The 20,665-nt window shown below is 50.1% G+C and overlaps 1 protein-coding gene across 1 annotated transcript; it reads left to right on the top strand.

The window, feature by feature from the left end:
* The first annotated feature begins 1,187 nt into the window (after positions 1–1,187).
* GCAT (glycine C-acetyltransferase) lies at positions 1,188–19,757 on the top strand. Its single transcript, XM_006118935.4, has 9 exons — positions 1,188–1,438; positions 13,417–13,547; positions 14,856–14,957; positions 15,904–16,050; positions 16,754–16,908; positions 17,690–17,772; positions 18,160–18,331; positions 18,833–18,954; positions 19,389–19,757. Exons 1-9 carry the CDS (start codon positions 1,240–1,242, stop codon positions 19,538–19,540), a joined length of 1,263 nt encoding a protein of 420 aa, XP_006118997.1. The 5' UTR covers positions 1,188–1,239; the 3' UTR covers positions 19,541–19,757.
* The last annotated feature ends 908 nt before the right edge of the window (positions 19,758–20,665 follow it).

Genomic DNA, 20,665 nt, shown 5'->3' with positions numbered 1-20,665 from the left:
TTCTTGTCTTTCCTTACTTCCCCATGCTCGGTGGGGGGGTGGGGGAGGGGGGTTAAGATGGTGGAGCAGGATCTGGAGCCGCTGGATTTTTAAAGAAGCCATGCATACACTTCTTTCAGTGCTGCCTACAGATCCTGCCCCAGGGATCCTTGTCCCTGGAGATCCTCAGATACCAGCAGAGCTGCCCTGCCCCTCTCCTCTGGCCAGACCCCCACCAGCACCCTGCCTCCTGCCCAGACACCATCCAGCACCCTGCCCCCTCCCTCCTGGCCAGACATCTACCCCAAGCTTGCTCCTATACTCTCCACCTGACCCCAACACTCTCCAGCCTTGAACCCCCTCCCTGAGCCAGCATCCCCTTCTCCACCTCCTCCTGCACCCAAATGCCCTCCCAGAGCTTGCACCTCCTGTCTCAACCCAGTGAGAATAGGGGCTGCGGACAGCACGTGATGGAGAGGAGGGGAATGGAGAGGGCAGGGCCTCAAGGAAGGGGTGGGGTCTTGTGGAAGGGATGGAGTAGGTCTTGGCTTCTTCTGACATTTAAATGTGAGCTTGGGTGTAAAAAGGTTGGAGACCACTGCTCTAAGATATGTGCCTGCACATGAGAGAACAAAGGGCCACCCGCCTAATTAGTGGCTCCTCTCATCAGCTGCCTGCACCCTGGAGAAGATACACACCTAAGGTGAGAGAGGCCTTGTGGGAAACAGGGCACAGGTGGGAGGGGGCAGTGGGATGAAGAGGCGGTGGGGGGGGGGATTTGGGAAGTGCAGGGCTGTGGTGGCCAAAGGGGTGACTTTCTCCAGACCCAGGGCTACTGCTGCTTGCAAGAGCCTTAGCTAGGTGGCTGCTGTGGCGGTGGAAAGTTCCCCTCCCTTCCCAACCCCACCTCTGGGGCTGCCTTAGTTTAGGGGACAGAGGGAGACACCCACTCCTCTGAGCCCTCGCTTGGTAGTTGCTGCAGAGGGGAAGAGACATTTGGAAAGATCACTAAGTGGTCCGCCAAGACCCTCAGCGATTTACAAGTTGTCTGGGAGAAAGAAGAAAAAGAAAGTTTGAGAACCACTGCCCAGTCCATACTGTGAGCCCTGTGCCCTTAACTAAACTCTGTCTCTGGTTGGTCCGCCTGTTGCTGCTTTCTGATTGGCTGGTTCCGGTTCCACCTCCGCCTCGTGTTTCTATTGCCACAGGCTGTAGCGGGTGTGTTGCCACTTGGCGTGTCGGTGCGACTGAGCGGCAGGAATGTGGTGCCGCCGTCTTCTGAGCTACCCCTTCGTCCAGGGGCAGCGCAGCGCGTCCAGGGCCAGGAGCGCTCTGGCCCAGCTCAACCGCGTCCTGGAGGCTGAGCTAGAAGGCATCCGAGGCGCTGGCACCTGGAAGAGCGAGCGGGTTATCACATCAAAACAAGGGCCACATATCCAAGTACAAGGCAGCAAAGGCGGTAGGTACCGCTGGCTATTTCATCAATGAACGCGTCTCCGGTGCTGGCTAGAATAGAGGGGGCGAGAGCAGAGACACACAGGGCAGCTAGTAAACGCCACGAAGCATCATGAGACATTCTAGATGAATTTAAGACTAGGGGAGAGCGCAGACTGTGCCAGATGAAATTCAACGTTGCTGTTCATCAGATAGTGAATATAGTCTGACCCATATGCTGATTGTCTCAGAGCGGAAGGGACCTGGAGAGAGAATCCTTTGAGTGCATATGCAATTAAAAACGTGCAAATCATTACTGAGTATATTTAATAAAAGCTATGGAAATACACTATTATTTCAGGACCACCACCCCTTTGGAGCAGTGAGTTTTCTGATTACAAAAGAGGTAGCTGGGATTGAATCCAGGACAATGAAGATCGATAGGTCGGTGGTATAGGGTACATATATGCCAAAAGATTACATCTCAGACGGGTAGCTGCGTTAGTCTGTATCTGCAAAAACAACAAGGAGTCCTGGGGCACCTTAAAAACTAAGATTTATTTGGGCCACGCCAATGCATCTGGTGAAGTGGGTTTTTACCCACAAAAATTTATGCCCAAATAAATCTGTTAGTCTTTAAGGTGTCACAGGACTCCTCATTGTTTTTTAAAAGATTACAAATTGAAGGATTGATTAATTTAAAGAGAAGTGTTTGAGAACATTTAAAGCAGTACTGTCTGAAATTATAGTTTTACAGTTTTTACAAAAAATATTTTGAACATCTAGTTTAATGGACGTTTATATGCTAGGTTTTGTTTTGTTTTGTGTTTCTCTCGGGTTGGACAATAACATGAGTGACTAACCAATTTCAGTTTTTCAAAGTTTATCTTTTGGGTTCTGTACAAGCGCAACATGGCAAGCAGTATTGTAAGCATAGTATGGTGTTTTGCATTTATTGTTGTGCTTTTATTTGAAAACTTTCCCTTTGAATTAAAATACAAAGCTCAATTCTGTGGGCATTAGTTTCTAAAACATCATTTATTTGTGTTTGTTTTTAAACAAATAAGTTCAGGCCTAATTTGACCTTCCTCTGTGCCTATAACTGACATATTATTATTATTATTATTATTATAATATAACATAATGGCCTTACAGGGTCAGACGAAAGATCTGTGTTGGCCGGTGTCCTGTCTTCTGACCGTGGCCAATTCTAGGTGCCCCAAAGGGAGTGAACAAAATAGATAATCATCTCTCCCCTGTCACCCATTCCCAGCTTCTGACAAAAAGAGTCTAGGGCAGGCATGTCCAAAGTCCGGCCCGCGGGCCAATTGCGGCCCGTGTTCCGATTTAATACGGCCCCCACTTCCTCCCCCTCTCCTGGCTCCCCGACGCTCTTTTGAACTGGCGCGCACAGCGCGCCGCTTCCGGCCGCGCCGCCGCCGCCCATGGCCTCCGTGGTCCTAGAGCCTGCCCTGTAGGGCACGTCCGCAGCCCCGCTCCCCCACTCGGCTGCGGGTTCGCCCTGCCCCCGGGCCGCCGTGAGGCCGGCGTGCCCTGCGCTCTCCGCCCGCCTCCGACCCTGAGGGCCCTCCGCCTTGGGGCTGAGAGTGCGGGGACGGCCCTCACGCATGTTCACTTCTTCAAAATCTGGCCCTCTTTGAAAAAAGTTTGGACATCCCTGGTCTAGGGAAACCATTCCTATTTATCCTGGCTAATAGCCATTGATGGACCTATCCCCCATGAAGTTATGTAGTTTCTTTTTGAACTCTGTTAAGGTTCTGATCTTCACAACATCCATTGGCAAGGAGTTCCACAGGTTGACTGTTCATTGAGTGAAGAAATACTTATTTTTATTTATTTTAAAACTGCTACCTATTTATTTCATTTGGTGACCCCTAGTTCTTGTGTTATGGGAACAAGTAAATAACTTTTCCTTATTTACTTTCTTCACATTGGTCATAATTGTATAGACCTCGATCATATTCCCCCCCCCTTAGTTTCCTCTTTTCTAAGCTGAAAAGTCCCAGTGTTATTAATCTCTCCTCGTGTGGCACCTGTTCCAAACCCCTAACTTTTTTTTTCGCCCTTTTCTGAACTTTTTCCAATGCCACTATGAAGACCATGGTGAAAGGTGGTCAGATCCTTCTCTCTTTTATGCAGTCCCATAATATGAGACCAAGAGATCCTTTTAGTGAAGTTAATGGCAAGTCAATTTAAAACCAGTAAAAGAAATACAGTACTATTTTGCTGGACTACTCACAGCATGAATGGAATCCTTGCTGAAGGAGATCAGAGTCAAATACTTCAACTGGAGTATTTAAAAAAAATAGATTTGGATGATTTTATGACCAATAATAACTTTTGTGTTTATCCCAGCTAAAATAAGAGGTAGGATGCAGGAAGGGGTAGGGATGTGAGCTCTGGGTGGGAAGGAGGGCGCAGGAGTGAGGTGGGGTGAGGAAGTGACCTCTTGGAGGTGAGAATGCAGGAATGGGGGTGTGGAATCTGGGCAGGAGGGAGGTTGCAAGAGTTGGCTGCAGGTGTAGGGTCTGGAAAGGAGGATGCAGGAGGGAACAGAGTATTGGGGCACTTACCAGGCACCATTCCTTGGGCGGAACAGGTGACTCCACATAGCCCTGGGCTTGCAGGCACTCCCCCCTCCCCCCAATGCTCCCATTGACATGATTCCTGGCCAGTGGGAGCAGTGAGGGTGGAGTTTGTAGGCAGGTGCTGCTAGCTGCAATGTACATGGCTCCAGCTGGGGGGAGGTAGGAGAAACAGCAGCACGCAGATCCTCCACACCCCTCACCCACCAGGCAGAGCTGCAGCATGCAGAGGCTTTAGGGGCTGCATTCCAGGGCTCCAGGCTAAGGGGACCCGATTTTGCCCAGGTCCCTGGGCTGCAGCCCCCTAAAGCCCCTCTAAGAATCTGGTCCTCCTGGCAGAGTCTGGTGCTGCTTTGAATTGATGTATCCTGGGCTGTGTGGGGTGCTTGTTTCTGATGATGATCTTTGGGAGGTTGTTTAAAGGCCAGAAATGAGGAATCAGGAAAGTGACATGAGCCAGGGAATAACTGTGGGTCCTGGCCTGGAGGCAGCAACAGGTGTCAGCTCTCTGCATTCAGTGCAGTGGCAGGAGCCAACCTGGCAGCTTGCTCCACTCCACCCCGCTTCCTATCTCGCAGCCCGCTGTGGCAGTGGGGTGTAGTCTAGCTGGATTGGGAATGGCTCTGGGGAAGTGTTCCAGAGAGAATTTAATGGCCGAGTGATAGTTGCTGAAGTTGTGGGAGAAATCTATGAGGGAGTTTTAAACCAGCTGTCCAAGGAATGAAAATATCATTGATGTATCTGAGGTAAGTCATTGGTTTCATGGAGCACTTGCCCAGAAATTCTTCAAGGTAGCATACCAAGAGGTTGGCATATTTAAAGATCCATTCTAGTAACTGGGGCTGTTCCCATGGTTTGGACAAAGTGTTTGTTGTTGAGGGTTAAATTGCCATGGTTGAGGGACACAATGGTGTTCCCTTTGTCTGCTGGTTTGAACGCTATCTGGAAGTTAGATTTCAGGGACAGTATGATTGTCCTGTCTGTGGTGCAGAGATTATGGTGGTTGTCATTTTTGTTAAAAATTTCAGTCAATTGTTTTAATCCTGAAGCAATCAATGTAATGATCAAAGGTGTGGTTTCATCCATTCTGTGGTGTCCATTCTGAGAATTCTTTTTTCTTAGAGTGATGCTTACTGGTTATGGTTAACCTGTAGGGACTGCTCCAGCCCCTCTGAGCCCACTGCTGGCAAGTCCCGTCCTTCCCCCTTCTTCCTGCCTGCTCCCATTTAATCCGTTAACTGGTTAAACTTAACCTTTAACCTGTTAACTAATTAAATGGGATTTTACATCCCTAGTACTATCATTGTTGTGAAATAATTCTTTGAGGTGAGACAGTGGAAGAATTTATTCCAGTTTTCCACATGTTAAAATGTCACCAGGTTTGGTGCCTTAGGCCTTGCCTACACTGGCAAGTTTTGTCACCAAAAAGGTTTTTTTGGTGACAACCCAGAGAGCATTCACATCGCAATGTGACAGCAGTTGTGACAAACACTCAGTTTTGGCAACAGACAACTTCTACCTCCATAAGGAACTTCTGTCTCTCCCCTTCCCTTTACTGCCAACAATCATATAGTCATGTAGTATACCACAGTACATTTTTTGTTGAGTTTAATGAACTCAACAATGTTTCCCACAATGCCTGACTAGCCACTCTGGCCAGTGCTTTGAATTTCACTGCTCTGCAAACACACAAACAGATAAAACAGATATATCCTTCCCACCTGCAAACCCCGGGAACTTTAAAATCCATTTGCTGCTGTCTGACTCGTGTAGTGGTTCTCATGGCATCTTCCCCGGGAAACAGGGGTGGATATCACTCAAAACGCTCTTGCTTGGAGCAAGAACTTTTGGATCTTATCGGTGCGTGGGATGAAGAATCAGTATTATCACAGCTGCGAGTGACCCTTAGGAACTGGGACACGCATGGTCACATAATCTTGAGCCCTGTGTGAGAATGTGTATGATTGAGACACCCTACAATGCAGACACAAGATAAAGGATCTCTGAGTTTATTTTGTGTGACACAACCCACACCAATCGCTTTGGCCCCTATGGAAGCTTGAAATTATCCTGTGGGTTGGATGGGAATGCCTCACTCAGGATAAGCAGCGGGGTGAGATAGGGAAGCAACCCCAGCACCCAGTCCCTCATTGTCAAAGTGGTTCCTCCAAGCCCCCTGATAGCGATAGCCACCCTATGGGCTCCTCTGACAGCTTGAGTGTCTGGCTGTTCTGGCTGTGTGTCCAGGTGCTGTGTCTCATTGTTCCACCCGCAGGCAAACACTTCACCCGTACTCTCACACAAATTATGTAAGCAACAGCATGAGCCACTACCTTGGGGATATGATCATTTGAAAGGACTGGCCCACCATAGAGACCCCTCTATCTCCCTTTCAGTCTGCCAAAGGCACATTCAGCAACCATGTAGCATTGGCTTAGCTGCTGTCTAGCTGCCCCATGTAAGGCTTCACGAGCCATGGCCGTCAGGGGCAAGCCGTGGCACCCAGGATCACAATGGGCATTTTCACATTCCCCGCTATAATTTTCTGGTCTGGAAAGAAAGTCCCAGCAAGCTGCTTTCCTGTTGCTGAAGATGGTGCATCAGGCACCTTTCCCCACACCCTGCATTTATGTCAGTGAAATGCCCACGGTGATCCACAAGCGCTGGAATTACCATGGAGATGTATCCCTTATGACTGATGCACTTTGAGGCAAGGGGGGGTGCTATAATGAGAATATGTGTGTCATCAATTGCCCTGCTACAGTTTGGAAAGCCCATTTCAGCAAAGCCAGCCACTATGTCATGCCCATTTCCCAGAGTCCCAGTCCTGTGCAGCAACATACGAGTTATCGCCCCGCACACTTGCAGAAGTGCTGCCCTGATGGTGGACTTCCCCACTCCACACTGATTTGCAACTGAACGGTGGCAATTGGGAATCGCCAGCTTCCACAAAGCAGCGGCAACGCGCTTCTCTGCTAAGAGAGCAGCTTTCACTTCGATGTCCTTGCACCCAGTTCAGGGGCCAGCTCAGCACACAGCTCCAGGAAGATTGCTTTGATCCTAGAGCTCTGTACCCACTGATCTTCATCCCGCACCTGCAAGACAGTGTGATCCCACCACTCAGTGCTGGCTTCCTTAGCACAAGTGCAATCCCTACTGTACACAGCTGATCCATGAGAGCCCAGTGCGCTGCCACTTTGCTGCTATCCCTGTCACTCACATTATTGTCCACATCTAAGTCTTCATCCTCTACAGCAGAGCTACTTATGCACTTAATAGAAATGTGTGATGTCCTAAGCACATTGTACAAAACATGGGCAAGAGATCTGGGATCCATGATTTCTCACAGCAGATGCTGGAGTTTGCAGCAAGGGCAGTCATTCAAGTGGTACAAAAGTAAGCCGGAAGCCCAAGGAGGGCTGGGAAGCAAAGGGGTGGCTGACAGGATGTTTTTGTTGTTCCCCAATGCTTAGCATTACCTTGCACATTCCCACAGTGTTTAGTGACACCAGGCACTGTGGGATGCTTACCCACATTGCTTTGCTCTTTCTGATGACAGAGGAAATAACAATGAACACATGATATGTGGACAGCAGGTGGCGAAAAACAGGCTTGGCGCGTTTTCAATTTTGGCAACTTTTGCACGTCGACAGCACTTTTGTTGCTCAATCTTTCCAGTGTAGACATAGCCTAGAGAGTACTGATAATTCTGCTCCAGGGAGGAGTGTTCTCATTAAATTGATAATGTTTGGGGATAGCATAATGTCTGTATGATAGGTACTGGTGTCCTTGTTTCTCTTGGTGTTCTGTGGGTCGTGGAGTAATTATAATTGGTTCCACTTTTTGTTTTTGTTTTGGATGGCTGTTTTTTTATAGTTGTTTTGGTTTTCTTGCATCAGTTTCATGTAATTTTTCCTGGATTTTTTTTCTTCCAGTGTGTGGTGCACATTTTTAATAGTGAGGGTAATTAATCATGGGAACTAATTACCAAAAGTGGTAGTGAATTCTTTGTCACTATACATTTTTAAATCGAGTTTGGATGTATTTTTCTGTTAAGCCAAACTCTAATCCAAATAAGAATTAAGACAGGCCACAGGACTTCCCTAAGTTATGCAGGAAGTCAGATGATCACAGTGGTCTCTTTTGGCCTCAGCGTTGTGAATCTCTGCCTCAGTTTCCCCACCTGTCAAATGGGAATAATGATATTTCCTTTTTCCCACACTTTTTCTGTCTTTCTGTGTTTTGTTATGATGCCCACACAATGGAGCTCCAGTCACAGTTGGGGCGCTACAGTATTAATATAAATAATAAAAATGGGCAAAATGTTGTAATTGACCCTGTACACTGAGAGTAGAAGCTCTCAAAACTCACGGGAAAAACCCAGAATTTCTACTCCACTGTATGTAAATTTCAAAATCCACTTGAAAACGTAAACCCTTCCACCATTTTCTAGGAGCTGTTTGGTTATATCACCCTGGGATATATTCTAGAAATATAATAGTCCTGTTTTATAAAAAGCTTAACCCGTACCTGGCTGTTGATGACTCATATCTGTGATTGAATATCCCTGTCTAAACAAGAACCTATCTGTGAGCATTTCAGCCCATTTATACTAAATCACAACAGAAAAAAAAACCCAAACAGAATGGGGGAATCTGACTTCCTGGTGCCTCCTGACATTAATACACAGGTAGGTATCTGTCTACAAGAGAGAACCAACTTTTGATCATATTTTGAGAGAGCATATTGCGGCTCTGTCCTCTGACACTGAGGGTTTCGTAGTAGGTCCTTAGAACTCTCTTCTTCAAATGGAATTCAGAAACCATGTTTAAACATGTTTGTTGCTAACCTGGTTTTTAATATAATCCCTGATCCTGCAAACATGCATGTGCTTTAATGTAAGCATTTGAGTGATCTCATTGAGTTCAATGGGATTACTCATGTGAGTAAGGATAAGCATGTGCATAAGTATTTGCAGGATCGGGGTCATGGTTTGGCAGGTCAGTATGGTCAAGGCCTAATTTTGCTAGATTTCTACATACAGGTTGAAACTCTCTAGTCCGGCACACTCTGGTCTGGCAACATCAGTGGCAAGCATGATATTAGCTGGCCACATCCATGATAACTGGACATCTGGCTAAGTTGCCTGTGGTCCCATAAAGTTTGTTTACAGCCACCAGTCCTGGCTCTCAGTGTTCTGTGCTGTTATTTAGCTCTAATTTACCCCTAAATGTCTTCTAAGAGCCCAGTAAGCAGTAGGGATGTTAGTGTGTAATTAATCATGTAACCACACTAAGTATTATCGGTTACATGACTACTTGATAGTCCCTTGGGGCAGGGCCAGCAGCCAGTGCGCTCCTGGCCCCACTCTCAGGGAGCAGCCTGCCACCCTGCGCTGCTGCCTCTGTATGAGAGGCAGCAGCACGGTGTGGCAGCAGGAGCCAGCCCGCAAGGGGAGCCAGTTTAAAAATCAGCTCCCTGTGCAGACCAGCTCCTGCCTGCTGCCCCATGCTACTGTCTCTGCTGCAGAGGTAGCAGCATGGGGTGGCAGCAGCCCCTGTCCACGGGGTGTCTGAGCTCCCTGTAGACAGAGGCTGCACTGGCATACCAGGGAGTTGCCTCTGTCTGTGGCAGCCTCCTCTGCCCCTCTCCCCATGCTGGTGCCTCTGCTAGAAAGGCAGCAGCGCAGGGGGGTAAGCAGCTCCGTGTAAGCAGATCCTGCGTGTAGCAGTTCCTGCCTGCCCCCCTCACCCTCCATGCTGCTGCCTCTCTATCAGAGGCAACAGCACGAAGGTGGGAAGGAAATGGCTCCACAGGATCCGGGGCTCATGCAGAACCGGCTTAAAAACCGACTCCCCACAGGCACCAGTTCCCACCTTCCCCTCCCTCCTTTGCTGCCTCTGATACTGGGGGGAGTGTATGTAGTCGTAGGATTAACCGTTATGCCTAGGATTCTTGGTTAATCATGTAGTTGACTACACATTGTCAGCCCTAGTAAGCAGTGGAAGTGTTGGTAATGCTGCTAGACAATATTGACCTCCTGTGGTCCAGCAAATTCTCTGGTTTGGTACCGGTCAAGTCCTGAGGGTGGCAAACTAGAGAGCTTCAGCTTGTATTTAAAACACGCGCGCGCACACACACACACGTTGTGTAGTTTGATGAACATAAAGGTGTGGTTTCTTTAAACATGGTTTCACCCTGTCTATGGATACTGGCCATAATTATGGTTTATTTGGATGGTGAGCTCTTTGGACCAGAACTGCATCCGTGTGGGTGTATGTACACGTACATAGCACCTAACATCGTAGAACTCTGATATTGACTGAGGCTCTTGGCTTCTGCCATAGTATAAATCATGGGTTAGCTTCTTGGCTTCTACTATAGTATAAATCAGGGGTTGGCAACCCGCGGCACATGTGCCATTCGTGACACACATGTTACTGGCATGTGGGGCGGGAGCGTAGCCCTTCCCTCCCCACCTCCACCCAATCCCGAGCGAAGCAGGGAGTGAGCGCCGTGGCTCGAGCCTTCAGCCGTGCAGCTGCAGGCTGGAGCAACAACTCCGGTTTCCTGCTGGGGGTGGGAGAGGTGCACGCATGGGTCCCCGGGGCTGCCTCCTGCTTTGGGAGGGGGCCTGCTCTGCAGAGCCAGGGCTGGGCGGCTGGCACACATTGCCGTCGGGAGCTGGGAGCTCCTTCCCCAGTGCCACGCTGTTCCCAGCCAGGCTGGAGCCAGCCCTGGGTAGACCCAGCCCCTGCCTGCCCCAGCCCCAAAGCCACAGCCTACAGGCAAAGATCTGTGCCGGGCAGGGAAGAGACTGTGCCCTTCCCTGTCTCAGTGCTGCTCCTGGGGGGGCTGTGAGTCCAAGCACTGCTGTTCTGCCAGTGAGTGTGCTGGGGGCACAGGTATGTGGGGGCAGGATGGGAGGAGGCAGGGGTTGCACTGAGGGTGCATGGGGCAGTGCAGGTGATCAGTCTGGGGGGATCATGTGACTGAGGGGAGTGAGGCTGGAGCAGAGGGAAGATGTGAAGGGGGGATACAATTTTACTTTGCAGAAGCAGCACTTTCCTTTACTCCCCACTTCTTTGCCTCCCTCCCCAACTAGCTATTTGACTGCATTCTCACCCTCTCACCTTTTCTGTGTTACTCCTCTAATCCCCTTCTGTCCCCAAACTCCCTCTCGTACCCCCACCCCATACCCTCTTCTGCCACCAAACTCCCTTCCAGACCCTGCCCCTCTCACCCCCTCCTGCATCCCTATCCCACTCGTTGGCAGCCTTGTCCTGCACATTGAACCCTTCATTTTTGTCCCCACCCCAGAGCCTAAGGGGGTTCACAAAATCCACTAATTCTGGAACCCCAGAAAAGTAAATCTGGCTATGGGAAGCCCTGAACCTCAGTTCTCCCTGTCCCTTCCCCTTGTCCTGTGAGGGCTGGAATGCCAGAGGAGTGAGGTGTCTCAGTTTGGGGGCCACATCAGTGAGGGTTGGGGGTTTTGGGAGGAGTTTTTTTGCTTCTCACTTGTGTGGTCCCCAACTGATTTTTTTCTGTAGGTCAGTGGCCCCCAACCCTAAAAAGGTTCCCCACCCCTGCCATAAAAAAGAAAACATTGAAACCTTTTGTGTTGGACATAATATTTCACTTTATTTGAAGTAAAATTCAATAAACTAACATAAGAAAGTTAAAAAGCTTAGTCTGTTTAATAATTTAAATTAAACCATTCTCAGCTGCAGCACTAGGAAAATGGCTCAGGCATAATTATGTAATTAATGGCAAATTTCCATGAGCAACTGGTAGTCTGTGGAAAGGTTTGCATTGACCCAGGTGGTCCACAGGGTGTGTGATGGAGAGATACCTCCCCCTCCCCCCTCAGGAGAGCAGCACGGCCCAGGGCAGAAGGGTTACATCTTGGCACGCCACTTCAGAAAGATTGCTGACCTCTAGTATAAATGTTAAACAAATAAGTATTGGTCTTTATCTGTCCCCAGTCCTTAGTGGCTGGGACCTCTTTGACGGTGACAATTGACAGGTGGTGTTGGTGTCAGTTTCAGAATATTTTTGAACATCTGTTACATTTCAGCCTCCATTTTGCATATAATATTTAGTATGGCTTGGACTGTTTGATCTCTAGCAAGTATGTCACCCCATGTCCAGAAACTGTCTGAAAAGCCATGACAGGAACCCCTCCTAGGGCAATGGAGGAGTTCCATTGGTATGGCCAATAAAGTTGACTGACTCTGCCTGGAAGCTGATGGTGGATCTTGGACAAATCCCCAAAGGAAGAGCAGTGAAAGAAAAGTTATCAGAGGCTGTCTGAGTCCTTGCGAGAAACAGCTGGAGAGAGTGGAGATAGGAGAGGCTTGGCTTCTCCTAAAGGACTTAAACCAAACCCAAGACTTACTAGGCAGGAGAAGACACTCAGGAGGCTGCGTTCAGGAGTTTGTTGTGGGCCTGTAACACTCCTGAGCAGTTTAAGAATGAAGTGCATGTAAGAAATTCTTTTGCCAAGTCTGTGTGCCTTGGCTTTGCTGCTATGTTGTCCTGGGAGGGGTTAATTAGGAAAAAAAGCAGTGAGCCCATAGCCAGAGGGACTTGGAGGGAAGGTGTCTAAGCAACTAGGAACTGGGAAGGGCTGGGGCACTGGTTCCTGCCCACCAAGGGTGTCAAATGTAGGGCTTGCACCTGGGAGTAGCCTGAAAGACCCAGTGGCAGAAACAGTGACCTGTCACTATTTGGGCCCTGTGAGCTAAGGACACATTGGATTCGTGGCTTGAGCCGGGCACAACCAGCTGGAGTCTGTTCAGACCCTGGGACTCTATTGTGACATTTTGTTCCTGTTTAGGGCCTGGAAGAGATGTTACTTGCTTATGTTGGCATCCAATAATTTGTTTCCCTCTGCGTGTGTGTCTGTCTCTCTCTCTCTTTCTCTCTAGTTTTCAGATTTTCATCCTACATGCAAAAAACAAAGTGGCTAGGAAAAGCCAGGGTTTTAGAACTTCTAATCCGCCTTTTAGAACATGAATTTAACAACCAGTCCAACCTGAAATTTAGCCTCCTTGTTACCCAAGCATCAGGTAGCTGGATGGGGATCCCAGATAGATGGATCTATGCTGCTGCTTGGTGTGAGACAGGAAAGCCCTTAAGCTGTTACAGTGATGGTTCATTGTGAAGCAATTGGAGCTTACCTACTTCTGCCCAGCAGTCATACCAGGGAGCAGGCTAGAAAGGTGTGGCACAGGAGTGGTTCCATGATTCCGGGCACATACCTGGTTACTTTTGGTGCACTAGCCGTCAGTCCTGCCATTGACTGAGGTTTGGTCTATTATCTTGCTGCATGGGGGGGTAGGTAGGATTTATATGCATTGCTCACTCCTTCCTGCCCTCCTCCTCTTTGCAGGGATCCTGAATTTCTGTGCCAATAACTACCTAGGACTCTCCAGCCATCCTGAGGTGATCCGCTCTGGACTAGATGCCCTGGAGAAGTTTGGAGCTGGCCTCAGCTCTGTCCGGTTCATCTGTGGGACGCAGGTATGGGCAGGGCCATGATCCTGAGTGCAGTCATCACTTTTCCCTGGAGCTAAAACACAATCACACCTTGTGCTTCCTGCCCCCAATCCACACTGCTCCCAGGTGGAACCAGGTAGGGTGTGTTAGATTTGTAGTTTGGCTGGTCTCTCTGGGCTGGCTGTTCTAGCCCCTCCTCTCCCTTCCCCTTCTCCCCTATTTGTGTTTCTCCTTTCTTCCTCCCTCTGATCTCTCTGTCCTCCTGCTCCTCTCCTCATAGATTTCTTGTGCCCCCTCCCTTCCCTGTGCTCCTCATTCTGTCACCCCTGATCTGTGTAGGCCTGACCCTTCTGCTCTAGCAAGTAACCAGCTCTCCTAAGGGCTCCTAGAAGAAAGCAAAGCACCCTAACTCCCACTTTTGCATATTAATTAGCTGCTGTTCTCTGAGATCTCTTCCCCAGGCTTTGATTTCCCCTGCTCACCCCGAAGCCAATCCTATGTTCACCACCAAGGTCAGAAGCCATCAGCTTTGCCTCCATAGTTACCTATAGCAACACTGCAGGCATGCTGTTTGTGTGTATCCCTTTCTCTGAATACTTATGAGCACATGCATGTTCACACAGACACAGCTCTGCATGCTTATTGGCACACAGGGCCTCACAAACATGTCCCTACATGCACTGTCAGTTTAAGGGTATAAAATAGGCTTTCTGCTGAAACCAATTACCCCCCAAACTTGTTAAAAAAAACCCCACAACTCCGAGGCTCTTTACTTACAAAATAAACACCCCACATTTCACAGGGCCAAGCCTGTAGCTACAGTAACTTGAGGTAGCTTCCATTGCACCAATGAAGCTACCCCCATTTACATCAGCTGGGGATCTGGGCTGGTGTTCTTACCACATTTTTTCATTTCCACAAGTGGAATAAGTTTTATGTGCACCAAGGCATGTGTGGATGTGCACCACCAGTAGAAACGTATGCGGCTGGCTCTGGGTTCTCTGTTGAACAGCTGGGCAGCATTTGAATCTCTCCTGGATGGCCACCCATGTGCTCCGCTTATAGAGAACATAGGTGTGGGTCCTTCCTGGGGCAGTGTCTTAGTTGAAAATGGTAAGATGCCTCAGTGCAAGTCACCTCTCAGTTGGGGCTTTGTGGTTATAGTGATCGGTTTGTGGGACCAAAAATTATAACTATAATTTAGCTACCTTTATGAGAACTCATTTGGAAAATAGTAGCCATCCCACACGGAACCAAGGCAAGCCGGGAACTCTACTGTACTATTGGACATGTTAATATGAACCCCTCATTCTCTGTCTTTGCTCTCTCTAGAATATACACAAGGAGCTGGAGGAGAAGATCGCTCGTTTCCACCAGAGAGAAGACGCCATCCTCTATGCCAGCTGCTTTGATGCCAATGCTGGTATCTTTGAGGTTCATAGTGGATGTGTTGTGCTTTGTGTGTAGGGGCACAAAGGGGGAGGGCTACACAGGCAACAAGCCAAGCTCCCAAAGCAGGTGCTTCTGCTGCTGATCCCGTTTTCCTCTGTAGGTGGCAAGTGGAAGTTAAGGGAGGGGAGGTGGAGGGAGGGAGAGAGAAGGCGCATTGGCTCTGTGTGAGCTGGGGCTGGGGGCTGAGTGTGTCAGGGAGGTAGTGCTCAGACAGGGAAGGGGTGGCATGGAGTTACCATGGAAATTTCTAGTCAGCCTCCATCTCCTCCTTCCTAGTCAAGTGACCATCTCAACAATTGCGAAGTTTTGGGTGGCCTCTGCAGTGGAACCCATCCAGCTACCTCCTCAGAGGGATCATTGCACAGTCCATGGGGGCTCTGCAAGCCTCCTGCATCCCCAGCCTGAGCTCCTGGGACTCGCTTGTGTGAGAATTTCAAATGGATGCAGCCACTCCATCTAAAAAGCAGGGGAGGCAGCTCCTGCATCCTGGGGAAGGTGGCTAAGGCCTGCAGGGGAGGATGGGTAGCCTCTTGTGGGTCCATGGTGATGGCGAGGATCCCAAAGTGTGGAGTCAGGGATGACTGCCCCCAGTCTAAGCCCAGCTCCCAACCTAGGCCTCAGTGCAGCCTGGAGGGGTGGTAGAGACGTGGCTCGTGGAACAAACTGCACACAGAATGCAAGGAGAGAGGGTCTCCATGGCAGGGGAAAAGAGCGGAGTGATAGAAGCCTCAGTGTTGTATCCCATGACCTGAGAAGGGACATGATGCTCTGGCACTGCCCCATCAGTGGGCCGATCACCAGTAAGATGCAGAAGGTTCTGGTGGCTGGCTAGTGAGGTTGTGGTGTCGTCAACCTCCACAGAGTTTTGCCCTTGTAGCTAACAGTGACCCTCTCCGGTAAACCTGGCCCATTGCTTTGCCATCCGCAGGCGCTGCTGACCCCAGAAGATGCGGTGCTGTCAGACGAGCTGAATCATGCCTCCATCATTGATGGGATCCGCCTGTGCAAGGCCAATAAATACCGCTACAAGCACATGGACATGCAGGATCTGGAGGCCAAGCTGCAGGAGGCACAGGTATAAAGACGTGCTCTCCCTGAGCGTGCACTCAGTCTGTGACCCACGGCCAGTCTAGGAAAAATGTGCCCATCCCCCAGAGGCTAACCTGGCATCTCCTAGAAGTAACCCCTTTGGCCCGCACTCAAAAGCAGTCTAGGGAGCAGTGTTCCCTCTAAGGTTTTCCATCCATCAGCAAAGTTAGTTTTGCCCTGGCTGCAGCTCCAGCCCTGGAGACAGCCGCACCATGCCCCAGCTCCGGCACATGGGGCAGCTGCCCACTGAGCAGCCCTGTCCCTGGAGCAGTTGGTCAGCCACCACACAACTCTGGCCCCCACTCCAGCCCTGGGGGGAGAACAGAGAGCTGCCTGGCTGTCGAGGCTTTTTAAAAAAAAATTTTTTAAAGCATTCTCCGTTCGCCCACCACCACCAGCTCACCCGCTACTGCGCAGCTCAGCTAATGAGGCGGGTGGGACTTACATTCTTTCTGCGCAAGAGGGAGCTATGCTAGGGAAAACCCAGTCCTTTGCTCGTTGGCTGGAGGAAGCCTACCAAAACATGAGCTCAAGGATGGACGGAGGGAAGATGGTGGGCGCAGCCCATATATTCAGGTACTGGGAGCACTAGACCCTGGTCTCCATTTTCTCCCATTTCCTAAACACGTTTGCTCAAGCAGTCGCCTCTTCCCATGATCCCTTGCAGCCTCCCACACGCTTTTCCACAGAAACACCGCCTGAGGCTGGTAGCTACCGACGGTGCCTTTTCCATGGATGGTGACATCGCCCCATTGAAGGAGATCTGCAGCCTGGCCCAGAAATACCAGGCCCTCGTCTTCATCGATGAATGCCACGCCACTGGCTTCCTTGGGCCCAATGGGCGGTATGAGACCAGGCTTTCCTGTTAGTCCCACGTCCTGCTCCTGGAGCCAGAACAGCCACGGGTTTGAATATAGGGTTTCTTTCTTGTGGGGCTGGGGTTCCTCAGAGCCACTGGTCTTTGAAGGGGTCCCACCTGACCCTCCTTCTCCATACGAGATTGTAGCACCCTCCTTTCTACACCTGGCTCTGTGTCGGGCAGTGGCATAAGAGGTTGGGCTCAGGTTTTGGGGGTAGCATTCCCAGCCTTGGGGTGTGGGAGGGCAGGGTCTGTCTGGAGCATACTCAGCAAGGCCATGTCTCTGCTCTGACTTATGACACCCCCAGTTTGACGTATGCAGGAAGTGAGAGCAGCCTGCAGTGGGAAGGGACAAGCAGCCCACGCTCGGAGCCCCCAGTTCTACCTTTGCTAGCAAGGCTGGTCCCTCCTGCAGGAGGCGACCTCTCCCCAGCTGGAGAGCACTCCCCTGAGGAGGCCAGCCAGGCTGGTGAGTGATGCTTCCCTGGCCTGCTCCCTGATGCTGGCTGGGCAAGGCCTTCCCCTCCTTTCACAGCCTGCACCCACAGCTGCGCACAAAGCTGTTGGTGGGGAAGCAAATGGACGGCGGCACCCATTGAGTTAAGCTGCCCTGGAGGCATGGCTGCTCCCTCAGCACTAGGGAAACACCAGAGCCACGCTGGAGGGAAAGTGGCAACAGACTGGTGCTAGGCCACAGCCACCGTGGCCCAGCACACCGGGTCGGAGCTGCCAGCAGAGATGATGGGGTGGTGTTTTCTCCTCTCAGGGGTACTGATGAGCTGCTGGGAGTGATGGACCAAGTGGACATTGTCAACTCAACGCTGGGGAAGGCACTTGGAGGAGCAGCAGGTTCTGATATTCACCTTCCTGGGGCCTTCTCTCTTTGCGTGGCCCTGTACCCAAGAGCTTCCCAAAACCCTTCTGCCCCCTTTCCATTAACGGTGCAGAACCGATGGAGAACACAAAGACCTGGACAGGAACTGAAAGGCCTGGACCCAGCGAGCATCAATGCAGTAGGGTGGAGAGGGCCTAGCAAGTCCTGCCACGTGCACCCTCCTCTGACTGCCCTGTGGAGACATCACGCTTGGGGACCCAAGAAGGAACCTGTTAAGAAAACTAACCAGCTGGGGTCCCAGGCGCTGCTGCCTGTGTTAACCAGGTGGCCCTGTCCTGGGGTCCTATTGTTCCTTCCTCTGGGCCTACTGACACTTTTTCTCTCTCCTCCTCTTCCTGCAGGTGGCTACACGACTGGCCCCAAGGCCCTTATCGACCTGCTGCGCCAGCGCTCCCGCCCGTACCTCTTCTCCAACAGCCTGCCTCCTGCCGTCGTGGGCTGCGCCTCCAAGGCCCTGGACCTGCTCCTGGAGAGCAACGCCATTGCGCAATCCATGGTGGCCAAGACCAGACGGTGAGAGCTGAAGACATGGGAGTCTTTCTGGGAGGAAACCCTGACAAACTCCTTCTCCATGCAGCCGCTTCCCTGCCTGCGTCGCCCCCTTTGCCAGTAGACTCCTTTCTGCTCAGGAGCGAATTGTCTCTGATTTTTTAGCCATCCTCTGTAGAGAGCATCACCTGTGGTCTCTGTGGAGACGGCTGTGATCTCTCCTGGTACAAGCTCTAGCATGACCCCGCATGCCAGGCACTAGTCTGGATGCAGAAGGTGGCGTGATAGCCAGAGTGGCACAGCAGAACTTGCCACAGGGCCTTTGAGGTGGGCCGGAAATAGGAGGGGATCTTGGAGGAATGGCCCCTTCCACACACAGGTTGGATGGTGCGGCTTTTGAGCCTGGCCATGGAGCAGGCAGGATGGCGCTCGGCCGAGCGGGTGCCAGAGAAGAGGGCTGATGGCTGAGGGGAAGGGCTTCCCTGAGCAGGGATGAGATGTGCTTCTCCTTTCTGCCCACTGCAGGTTCCGAAGCAAAATGGCTGCGGCTGGATTCAGCATCTCGGGAAATGATCACCCCATCTGCCCTGTGATGCTCGGTGAGGCCCGGCTGGCTTCAGTGATAGCTGATGACATGCTGGAGAGAGGTAAACCTGGAAGAGGTTGGGGGCATCTGTTGGTGGCAACATGAGCAGATGAAGCGATGACCTCTGATCTTCTTTCCCTGGGCCTGTCTTGTTCTATGTCTGGCAGCCATAGGGGATTTTCTGTATCTCCCTAGTTATTCCCTGCCTCACTGCCTCTGCTTTGCTATGGGGCTTTGGAGAAGACATTTTCCCCACCCCGACTCTTTGCTGGGCAGCACATGCACCATTCACCTTTCCCATTGTATCCCTCTTAGTTCTGTAGCGGATACCGTTCCAGTACCAGCCTGGAGTTGTGTGCTGCTATGTCTGATTCATGCTCACAGGCTGAGAGAGAGAGAGAAAAGGAGCCAAAACCCCTAAAAGCCCTCTCCCACCAGTAAACAAGCCCCAGGATTAATGTTTACCTCACCTTTGCATGTGACTCTCATCACCAGGCATTTATGTCATCGGCTTCAGCTACCCTGTGGTTCCCAAGGGGAAGGCTCGGATCCGGGTGCAGATCTCAGCTGTCCATAGTGAGGATGATATCGACCGGTGCGTGGAGGCCTTCGTAGAGGTGGGGCGTAAACATGGAGCACTGCCCTGACTAACTAGCGATGGGGCCTTCCACAAGCAAAACTGTGCTTAACCTGGGGCAGAACCATAACCCAAGAGATGCTCAGCAGACAGTCAGATGTTAAAGAGACGGGATCCTGGCCTCTGAGAGGCATTAGTGGCGGGGGCGATGGTTTGGTGGTGGGCTCTGTAGAGTGGCTGGTCATGTTACAACACACATTAAAGACTCAACCAAGACCTGAAATCAACACGAACAAGCCTCTTGGTGTGGCTCTCCTATCCCAAGTGTCAAAGTCAGACAGGACTCACAGATTTGGCAGACTGCTCTGTTTATTTCAGCAAAGCTTTGCTAAAATGCATGGAGAAAATGTGAGTACCCCACAAGGTTCAAACCCCTTGATTTTATACAGTCAAAAGGAAGCCAAAATTAACAGGATTAAAAGGGGGGCAAAACTTCACATAATTAGTGTGAGGCTACTCAAGTACTCTTCATTTCAATATTAAGCACACAGCAATCTCCTGGCTATATCTCCCTGATTATCTGGAATTGTTTCCTAACACTTAATGTTTCTTTTCCTGTTAAACTCAGGCCCAAATTGGCTAGCACCTTGATCTGCATACCTACAATCAACATTAACATACTTTTTCTTCTTCCTCTTAAGAGACAAACAGAATTCCTTTAACTTATTCAATTATTACAGCACAATTCATCTTTTTCTTACAGTATAATTCTTTCTACTTTCACAATCCCTCCTTTTGGTCAAGCTTCGCCTATGACCAACAATTACTGGGTTTCTTGCATTAACCGTTCTTTGTCTCTCTGTTCATCAGTGATATTTAAAATCATCAGATTAGCACTCTGGTGAGGGGTAGCTAGCTGTGTGATATGTTTTGCACAGTTTTGGATACAACAGGAGATTAACTGAAAACATACAAAAATCATTAAGATCCCAAATAGGATAGTCAGGGCTCCCTGAAACAACCAGTTTCCTATGCCAGTGAAATTGAACAAGTTACTCAGCCATTTCCACAGGGAACTTGGCTCTTCGTGAGGAAGATATGCAATCTTTTCTAAGTAGCTAGCGCGATCTATTACATAATTGGTGTTGTCTGGTATATATACACAACATTCTTTGCCAATGAGAGCACAGGTCCC

The sequence above is a fragment of the Pelodiscus sinensis genome, chromosome 1, assembly GCF_049634645.1.
Source record: "Pelodiscus sinensis isolate JC-2024 chromosome 1, ASM4963464v1, whole genome shotgun sequence".
In the NCBI taxonomy this organism is placed as follows: Eukaryota; Metazoa; Chordata; order Testudines; family Trionychidae; genus Pelodiscus; species Pelodiscus sinensis.
This window is presented reverse-complemented; position numbering and strand designations above follow the sequence as displayed.

Coding starts and splice junctions, on each gene's coding strand:
- GCAT (XM_006118935.4), top strand. CDS start 1,240: ATGTGGTGCCGCCGTCTTCTGAGCTACCCCTTCGTCCAGGGGCAGCGC. Junction 16,051..16,753: donor CCAAGCTGCAGGAGGCACAG/GTATAAAGACGT, acceptor GCTTTTCCACAG/AAACACCGCCTGAGGCTGGT. Junction 16,909..17,689: donor TTCCTTGGGCCCAATGGGCG/GTATGAGACCAG, acceptor TTCTCCTCTCAG/GGGTACTGATGAGCTGCTGG.